At 43.6% G+C, this 10,251-nt stretch overlaps 1 protein-coding gene across 6 annotated transcripts in view; it reads left to right on the forward strand.

Moving 5' to 3' along the window:
* C1QTNF7 (C1q and TNF related 7) overlaps positions 1 to 2,906 on the forward strand; it is a 57,192-nt gene extending 54,286 nt beyond the window's left edge. For 5 of the 6 annotated variants that reach the window (XM_081021599.1, XM_081021598.1, XM_081021596.1 and 2 more), the window contains 2 exons: positions 966 to 1,211; positions 1,878 to 2,906. In XM_081021599.1, the coding sequence (XP_080877725.1) occupies positions 974 to 1,211; positions 1,878 to 2,509 (870 nt within the window). In that variant the 5' untranslated portion in view covers positions 966 to 973 and the 3' untranslated portion in view covers positions 2,510 to 2,906. Of the gene's footprint in view, positions 1 to 451; positions 626 to 965; positions 1,212 to 1,877 lie in introns of all 6 variants that reach the window. The other variant, XM_081021597.1, reaches the window with a different exon arrangement.
* The last annotated feature ends 7,345 nt before the right edge of the window (positions 2,907 to 10,251 follow it).

A 10,251-nucleotide genomic window follows, 5' to 3' on the forward strand; every position in this document is an offset into this window, starting at 1 on the left:
AGAAAGCTGTGTGGGGCAGGGCTACACAGGCCCGGCAGCAGGGTCAAGCAACTGGTTTCAGGCAGCGTCATGGAGCATAGACAGGAATTGGTGTCTGAATGGTACAGCAAGAATTGAGGCCATATGGTGTGAAAGGGTGCCACTTGACTCCAGTTTAGGCAGCAAAATCTCTTGGGCCAGCCCCGAACAAGTGGGTGGGAGTTGCTAACTCTTCCACAACCCTCCTGCCACCATGTTATTTATGGGTTCCTAAAATGGAAATGGTTTACTTGTGTTTTGCAGATTGCCAGATGACTTAGCGCAGATTTTCTGTCAATTTTCTGTTCTCTGCCATCCCATCCTTTTGCTGTATAGCGTTGCCAGGCATAACCTTCTCTTCCAAAAGTAAAAGCTGGCATAAATTAATTGGTTGTCACAAGCCACATAGTCATACACATGTAATGTTTTTCAGGAGCAGAGCTGTCAAATCTTTTTTCTTAATGCAAGATATATATTTCCGCAAGAGCACCGGGGGAAATTGCCCATGGAAAATAACGCTTTTAAGGTTGAGGCCCAAATTGCCTGCCAAGCAAATACAGTAGGTGGGCCTCCTGCAACTGCACATAATTTGGTCTTCTAAAATAAGGTATGCTATTGAGATTGGCATAGTATATTTAGGTGTTTTTTTCTGCCTGAAACAAAGTCTATTGGTAAGATGCTTACAGTCTAAGCTTTAGCGCATTTACTTAGAAGGAATTGCTTAGAAATTAATTATTTTCATAAAACCATCAAGGAGACCCCTAACTGATGGAACATAAAGATGTACATAATTTGTATATTTTGATATGTGTGCACCTAAAATGTGTTGTTATGTACCTATATGTGTGTATAAATGCACATATTTTAAACAAGTGCCCATCAACTACTGTTAAAGTTTGAATTAAATAAGATGAATTGATTGTCTGCACATTTTGCATTTTTTTCAGCACCAGAGATGTTTGTGTTGTTCTGTGTCACAAGTTTGGCCATCTGTACAAGTGGGCAGCCTCTTCTCAGCCAGTTTAAAGGCGAGCATTATTCCACAAGATACGTATGTAGCATACCTGGGTTGCCAGGGGCTGCAGGTCTTCCTGGAGATAATGGATTACCTGGACCTCACGGGCGCATTGGGATCCCGGGACGAGATGGCCGAGATGGCAGGAAGGGAGAAAGGGGCGAGAAAGGCAATCCAGGTACTGAATATTCATTCTCTTCTTTCTTTCTTTCTTTCTTTCTTTCTTTCTTTCTTTCTTTCTTTAAAAAAACAAAACTCTATCAAAACCATTTTATAATACTGAGTGGTATTCAGCTAAGTTTTACTCAGTGTAGTCACAAGGAAATTATTGAGCCTGGCTAGGTTAGGTTCATTTATTTCAGTAGGTCTACTCTGAGTTGAATACCACCCCTAGATTCCAATGCCTGCCCTGTAAAATGCTTTATTGGAAGTATTCAGCACTACATAATTCAAATTTGTTGAATTTTGTATTGATTGTCAGGGATTCATTGCATTTCTTCCATTCTGTTGATTCTTCTTGATGCAGCTCTTAACTAAACTTAACTTGCTCTCTTGGAAATGAATATTTTTAATTTAAAAAACAGGCAAGATTCACATTGTATACTTTGATAGCCTATGTATTTTGGTGGAGACAGTGGGAGTCCTGCTATCAGAGAAATATATTCCTGGGACAAATAAAGGAAGAGAATTCTTTAAAGCCATATTGCCACTGGCTGTGCGCTTCATTTGTATCTAATAATCCTGGATTATTTGTCTGCTTAATAATAACTGGATGCTAGCCAACTAAGTCACATATTAGAGCCTTTGAAAACAATGGATTTAAGTGACTTTCTTCTCTTTTAAGGTTTAAGAGGAAAGACTGGCCCTGTAGGACCAGCTGGGGAGAAAGGTGACCAAGGAGAAGCTGGCAAAAAAGGACCCACCGGGTCAGGAGGTGTTAAAGGCAGCGTGGGTCCTGTGGGTCCCGTGGGTCCCAAGGGGGAGAAAGGAGACAGAGGGAAACCAGGTTTACCAGGAACCTGCAAGTGTGGGCAAATAGTACTGAAATCCGCCTTTTCTGTTGGGATCACGACGAGTTACCCGGAGGAAAGGCTGCCAATTGTTTTCAACAAAGTCCTTTTCAATGAAGGAGGGCATTACAACCCTTCGAACGGGAAGTTCATATGCGCCATCCCAGGGATCTATTACTTCTCCTATGACATCACTTTGGCAAACAAACACCTTGCCATTGGCCTGGTCCACAATGGGAAGTTCCGAATAAAGACCTTTGACGCCAACACAGGGAACCACGATGTTGCTTCCGGGTCCACCGTGATGTACCTTCAGCCGGAGGACGAGGTCTGGCTTGAGATCTTCTACACGGATCAGAACGGTCTCTTTGCCGATCCCACGTGGGCTGACAGCCTGTTTTCAGGATTCCTCCTGTATGTTGATACAGACTATCTTGACTCCCTATCAGATGAAGATGAACTGTGAGGCTGGAGATAAGCGGCCTCTAAGTGAACTCAAGACAATGAACAGAACCTGGCCTTCGCTGTTACTGAGACAAATCAAGGGAGGATTTTTGTTTTGCTGATGAGGCCTCCGAAGCCGAAGACTTCTCTTGCAGTAACAGATGCTGTCTGCTGCTGTTTTTATTAAGCAGGTGGTTCTACTAAGTCGATGTACATAACAGTCCTCTCAGAAACCATGCTTATAATATTTAAGCAAATGTATGATAATGTACATGCAGTTTTATATAAAATATGTTGAGTAAATGACTGGATTACTATTTCTGTAAAGCTAAATATAAATGATATCTGTGGTAAATACTTTTATGGTTCAAGGGAGGTAAGTGTTAATAAAGTAATGCAATAAAAAATTGTAAATGCAATTATACTGCTGTTCACTCTTTGAAATGATTTGACAACAGTCAAGACTTGGAAAAGTGTGCAAGCTGATTCCTGTATGCCTTCCCTCCACCTTAATTGCCACCCTGTGTTGCAAATAGGAATGGAATTTTCTGGGAAAACTCAAAGCCAAATGTATCCACACAGTTTTTTTCAAATTCCCATACTGAGCCTTAATCTCATCAAGCAGCTAAAATTACAAACAATTCCACGCATAATATATGTGTGTTTATAAAGGTCAGGTTTCCTAAGTTAAGCTGCACATAAGCATATAATATTAAAAGGTAAAAAAGGTAAAGGACCCCTGGACGGTTAAGTCCAGTCAAAGACGACTCTGGGGTTGCAGCGCTCTTCTTGCTTTCAGGCCGAGGGAGTCGGCGTTTCTCCACAGACAGCTTTCCAGGTCATGTGTAGCACTTGAATAAACCACTTCTGGTGCAATGGGACACCATGATGCACAAAAATGCTGTTTACCTTCCCGGCACAGCAGTACATATTTATCTACTTGCACTGGCGTGCTTTCGAACTACTGGATTGGCAGGAGCTGGGACAGAGCAACAGGAGCTCATCCCTTTGTGGGGATTTGAACCGCCAACCTTCCGTTCGGCAAGCCCAAGAGGCTCAGAGGTTTAGACCACAGCACCACTCGCATCCCTGCATATATTATACATAAGAACATAAGACGAGTCTGCTGGAGCAGGCCAATGGCCCATCCAGTCCAGCATTCTGTTCTCACAGTATCCAACTAGATGCTTGAATCTGCCACTGGTTCAAGACGGGGTGATGCACCACTTCATCCCGGAATTGATGACTAAGATTCTACCCAATGCCTTAACTGCCACATGATGCTGAGGGTGCTCAGCCAGATTAAATGCATTGCTGGCCAGCAGGGTATGAAAGCAGACAGTGCCTGGCCAACCAGTGAGACCCTGACCAGAAATAAGGGCTTCTGATTTGCCCACTTGAACGTAAGGTTTTGTCAGGCAATTATGCCCAGCAAACCAGTCACAACACGATCTCTAACCACCCGGGGATGGCTGCTAGGGGAAAAGGGGGAGGCCGTAAATAAGGCCCACCCAGGAAAGGGGGTGAGCGGCCATTGCTGAGCCTCCTTACCCAATTGCACTCTCATTTTTCATCCCTGCTTATAACACATTTTCATAGCAGCTACTTCCAAATTGATCGTCGAAGTGATAACATGGCAAAAGGCAAAAGTAATTCATTAATTCCAGCTGTGCTCCTGCCTCTAAGTGCAGCTACTCACCCTCTGTGTTAACAGCCACATAAAGCTAAAATGAAGTGTGGACTCACAAGTGTCTTAGCCACACCTATGACTGAAATTGAGTCACTAATATACGTAGTGGGAAAGACAGATGTTACCCTTTAATGGGGTCATGACAGCAATGGAAAAGTGAGTTCAGTTTCCTTAGATTTCCCCATGTGGATTATGTATTTTCAACTGCTGAATAATATTGGCATGCATTTCCTTAAACAAGAAACATCTTAATCATTGCTCTTGTAGGTGCAGGCAAAAACTGCTTAGGAATATGGGTGTATTTTGTTAGAGACACACACAGCGTGCCCCACAGCTACCGCCCATATTCAGCCCGGCCATGTTTACCTCAGCGTGGCTGGCATGAGGAGAAGCCACATCTTCCACCACAGGCTGAGCCAATTCCAACTGCTCAGCCCCTCTCCCTTGCCTCAGGAGGGCTTTGGCATGGACTGTCTCGTGCGGCACCAGGGAAGAAGGAGGATCACAGCCTGAATGATCCTGGTCCCACATGTTCCTGTACCAGATTTCAGCATGAAGCTGCTCCAATGAGTAGCAGCTACAGAAATAAGCAACAAATATAGAATAAACAATGAATAGCGACTATAGAGTAAACAGCACATCCCCAACTTCGTAGCTTTTCTTGAAATACACATAATGGTGATTTACAACAATGGTTTGTTTGAAAGCCCGGCAATTTATTTTTCACTATTTGGTAACAAATATGGGTCGCAACTGACCCCTTTAGACAGAGAGCATGCACAAATCATTGCAGGTTTTTCTGCTTGCTCTTGCTCCCCACCATCATTCTGCAACCCATTTGATTTATAGCTGAATGCTGAGAAAGGAGCCTGTCTTGCCCCTCCTGGTGGCAGAACACAGTCTCTGGCATCTCCAAGTAAGGCAAGGAAACACTGCAGCCTGAAACAACTGTGTCAGTATATAGACAACAGTCAGCAGCAAGATGAACCTTTACAGTGGTACCTCAGGTTACATACAGTTCAGGTTACAGACTCCGCTAACCCAGAAATAGTACCTCGGGTTAAGAACTTTGCTTCAGGATAAGAACAGAAATCGTGCTCCAGCGGCGCAGCAGCAGCGGGAGGCCCCATTACCTAAAGTGGTGCCTCAGGTTAAGAACAGTTTCAGGTTAAGAACAGACCTCCAGAACAAATTAAGTTCTTAACCCGAGGTACCACTGTAATCTGACTCACAGTGGGGCATCTTTGAATGTTTACATTTTCTTTCTTTAAAAGAAATTTAAAATGGTGTGTGTGTGTGTGTGTGTGTGTGTGTGTGTGTGTGCATTCATTCAATGTTATGTACATTTGTTTTATTGCTCTTTAAGAAAAAAGGTAGCATTCATTTTTAAATATTAAAGAGACTTCTTTGGGCAGTGAGTTAGTGACCTGACTTGTTTCCCACAAGGAACTGCTGTGTACAACAGCTTTTGCGGCAAAGAACGTATTTCCAAGAGAATTACATCAAAGTTCTATGAAAAACTTATTTCCTTCAAATTTAGAAACTTCAGGGAGGAACAAAAATATAAATAAAATTATTGGGCACACTGAATTCTTCCCTCCCCCAACTGCACAGCTAGGCATGAAGAAGATGTAGAAGAGATGAACAACATTCATTATTCACAGGTATTCCATGGCAGATACAGAAAAGCTCCTCAGAAAATATCAATATTGGCAAAATAACAGCAAGATGGCTTGAGTGTGTGCTTTCTGATGGTGCCTGTGGCATAGCATGGGTTGCCAGTGCCCAGGGCTGTGCAGAGGGGGAGGGAGGGCGGGAGGAAAACGGACGGAGCATGCTGTCCTCCACCACCCCGCATTCCCAGCTGTCAATAAAGGTAAAAGAACACATTTCTAGCATTTCATAGAATCAGAATTATAGAGTTGGAAGGGACCCCCCAAGGGCCATCTAGTCCAGCCCCCTGCAATGCAGGAATCTCAGCCAGAGCATCCATGACAGATGGCCATCCAACCTCTGCTTAAAAACCTGCAATGAAAGACAATCCACAACCTCCCAAGGAGGACCTTTCAATGTCGGACAGCTCTTGCTGTCGGAAAAACTGATGGACTTTTGGTATCAGACAAAATGAGTGGGAACTATTCTGAGTGCCTTTCCTTGCCACCCGAAAAATCCTTCCAGGTGTTCAGGGCCTTTGCACTAGGGTTGGGGAAGGCTGGGAAGCTGTGGCTCTCTGCAGCTTCCATCATCCTGACCACTGGCCATGGCTGGCTGGGAGTTGGGAGCCCAACAACATATTGATGGCCACAGGGTCCCTCATGCCAGTTTTGTACCACCAGTGGCCAGTTCCCGGTCTCTCCTCGTGTCTGTTTGCACAGTTAAAATACTTTTCTTCTAGCTGATAAGTGGTGCTGGCAAGTGTCCATGCTCCACCATTCATTCCAAAATGCTGCCTGGCAGTTGAAGAGTCTGCAGTTGGAACTATTTACATCTGATGGGGCCTGTGGCATAGCATGGATTGCCAGCGCCCGGGGCTCTGCAGAGGCGGAGGGAGGGAAACGGATGGAGCATGCATGCTTATTCAACAGCCTAATGATGTCCATGACACCTAGGAGATAGCAGCTGCAGAGATAAGAAGAGTCATTCCTATTTCTGGGGAGGGCACTTCCTGGTTTGCATGGAAAAGCCATTTTCAATGGAGCCTGTGATGGAAGCGCACAGCTCTATTGAGGCAGCACCGGGTGTTGAAATTTTGTGCCCCTAATAATTTTGCGCCTGGGGCAACCGCCCCAGTGGCCCTCCACGCCCCATGCTGGATAGCGCCCAAGAACACTTCCATAGCCATTTGGGAACTGCACAACTCTGGCAGTGTAAAGGAAGGAGATCTAGAACATGTGCAAGGAATCTGAAAAACAAAATTCATGCCAAGAGCAAAAGTGATGCTTGTGATAAGGAGAGTGAGGCCACAAGTAGACATGATGTGGGAGATTGCCTGTCTGATACTATCGGTCACAGGGGGAACCTGTAGATATTATACTGGTATCTATATTATTTCTAAAAGAGCAAAAGTCGCTGTGTTGGCCAAATTTCACAGCAGGTCAATACCATTTTTAAATCAGCCAAAATATTGCAAAATAGTGAGCAAGCTCCCCGTAACTCTTCATAAGGCTAGTTTACCTCCCCCTGAAAAAACTTCTGAAAAGTTTCCAAGTATATTCATTAGGTTATAGTGGCTGTCAAGACATAAAACCTGTTTACATAAGGGAATGTGAACTAATGCTGTGTTCTAAAATACCCATCAACATGACTGGCTACTATGAAGTGCCCATTGGATCTTCTGTTCCCTGGTAGAGGCTGAGCACATTTTATTGTAGGATATATGAAAAGTGTCTTGAGTGTGTGTACATTGCGGCCTTGCTTCCCATTTTCAATGAAATAAAACATTTAAAAAACAACGCCACCACCACTTTTTGGCAGTAACAGATTTAGCATTTGATACATCTTTAATATGCAGCATGGGTTTATTTATATTTTAGTGAGAAATTTGGTGAATCAATAAATGGTAACTGTGGCTTAATGTAGAGCATCCAGTTCATTTTTATAAATCTGTTCCAGAAGGTAATAAATATGACTCAATAGCCCATTAATCTGAACCCCTAGGTGATAAATATGGATAGGAAAGCCATCTATCTGAGTCAATAGGTTATATATCACCTACTGAACTGCATCTGCCCTGTCTTATTTAATAGTTATATCTTTCCCTTTGAGTAATTTATCATTTCAAGAAACAATTTATTGCTTGCTGTTTAAATTCAGCATGTAGGACATTTATTGAAGGAAGCATACACGTTTCAGTAGAATGTTATCTGCCCCGTGTGATCTTTAGAAGCATCTCATGCACACATCACATTAGACTGAGTGCTTTAGGGATGGTCTTTCCGTGAGACATTTTTTCTTGTTTTGTTACACACTTTTGACTTGCCATCCATCATCTGTAGAACAAAACATTAGTTTATAAAGTAAATTAAAATCAGAGCTATTGAGAAATGTAATCCAGTGTACTTTATTGCTTTTTTTTTTACTTAAATTGTTGATAGTAAATCACTTTCAGCTGCTAGAGGGTGCTAAATCCCATTGATTTGACCAAAGTCCAGTTCCTCAATTAGCTCTTTGCAATTCAGAGCCATATGTAAATTAGCCAAGGTGTAGTGCAGTGTTAGGAATAGACTTCTCTCGGGAGGAAAACTCATTTGGTAAAGCCACCTCTCTCTCATGGAATTTCTGATTGCCTTCCATTGTATTCTTGCACATAAGAGAATGGCTGCTGTTTTCCCACATAGGATAATTCTAAAAAACCAGACTGCTGCTTCTGCAGATACCATTACAGAGGCAGCAAAGTACTGTATATTCATGACTCTGCCAGTGGATGGTCTCATGTGTGCAAGCACAGTATATCTTTAAGAACAGACTGCACCAATATTTACTGCATTCCTCTAATGCACACAAATATTTATTGCACATATATCCTGACTGTCATAATGGGAGTCAGTGAATCATAGAATCATAGAACTGTAGAGCTGGAAAGGACCAGTGGGGTCATCTAGTCCAACCCAAAATGCAGGAACCTTTTCGTCCAACATGGGGCAGAAACCCACAACCCTCATGCTCTCCTGACTGAGCTCTCCCACATAGTTGGCAGCCTGTTGGGCCAGAGAGATCTAGGTTTTTAAATCCCTGCCCATCCACAAAGCTTAAAAGGTGACCTTGGGCCAGTTACACTATCAGTATTACCTGCCCCACATGCATGTTGTGAGGACACAGAATAAATTAAATCATAAAGCAGCAGCAGCAGCGAAGGGGCACACTGCTTCCGATGTGGCTGGCGGCAGTCCTCGACTTTGCACAAGTCTCTGGGATCCTGTTTCACATATCCTGCCAACTCTTTATCCTCATAGCACTGACATGAACATTGGGCTTTGCCATCACTCCCTGAAGTGGTCTGCCAAATGTGACAGATCTTTCCTTAGCTGAGAAGGAGAAGAACTGGAAGAAGATATTCCATAAACAGAGTTGCCAACTCCACGATTCTGATTCTAGAGTTCACAGGGTATGTGAAACAGGAGGATCCCAGAGGAATAATAGAATCATAGAGATGGAAGAGACCATAAGGGCCATCGAGTCCAACCCCCTGCCAAGCAGGAAACACCATCAGAGCACTCCTGACATATGGTTGTCAAGCCTCTGCTTAAAGACCTCCAAAGAAGGAGACTCCACCACACTCCTTGGCAGCAAATTCCACTGTCCAACAGCTCTTACTGTCAGGAAGTTCTTCCTAATGTTTAGGTGGAATCTTCTTTCTTGTAGTTTGGATCCATTGCTCCGTGTCCGCTTCTCTGGAGCAGCAGAAAACAACCTTTCTCCCTCCTCTATGTGACATCCTTTTATATATTTGAACATGGCTATCATATCACCCCTTAACCTCCTCTTCTCCAGGCTAAACATGCCCAGCTCCCTTAGCCGTTCCTCATAAGGCATCGTTTCCAGGCCTTTGACCATTTTGGTTGCCCTCCTCTGGACACGTTCCAGTTTGTCAGTGTCCTTCTTGAACTGTGGTGCCCAGAACTGGACACAGTACTCCAGGTGAGGTCTGACCAGAGCAGAATACAGTGGCACTATTACTTCCCTTGATCTAGATGCTATACTCCTATTGATGCAGCCCAGAATTGCATTGGCTTTTTTAGCTGCCGCGTCACACTGTTGGCTCATGTCAAGTTTGTGGTCAACCAAGACTCCTAGATCCTTTTCACATGTACTGCTCTCAAGCCAGGTGTCACCCATCTTGTATTTGTGCCTCTCATTTTTTTTGCCCAAGTGCAATACTTTACATTTCTCCCTGTTAAAATTCATCTTGTTTGTTTTGGCCCAGTTCTCTAATCTGTCAAGGTCGTTTTGAAGTGTGATCCTGTCCTCTGGGGTGTTAGCCACCCCTCCCAGTTTGGTGTCATCTGCAAATTTGATCAGGATGCCCTTGAGTCCATCATCCAAGTCGTTGATAAAGATGTTGAATAAGACCGGGC

The sequence above is a fragment of the Podarcis pityusensis genome (assembly GCF_964106645.2).
Source record: "Podarcis pityusensis genome assembly, chromosome: 9".
Classification (NCBI taxonomy): Eukaryota; Metazoa; Chordata; class Lepidosauria; order Squamata; family Lacertidae; genus Podarcis; species Podarcis pityusensis.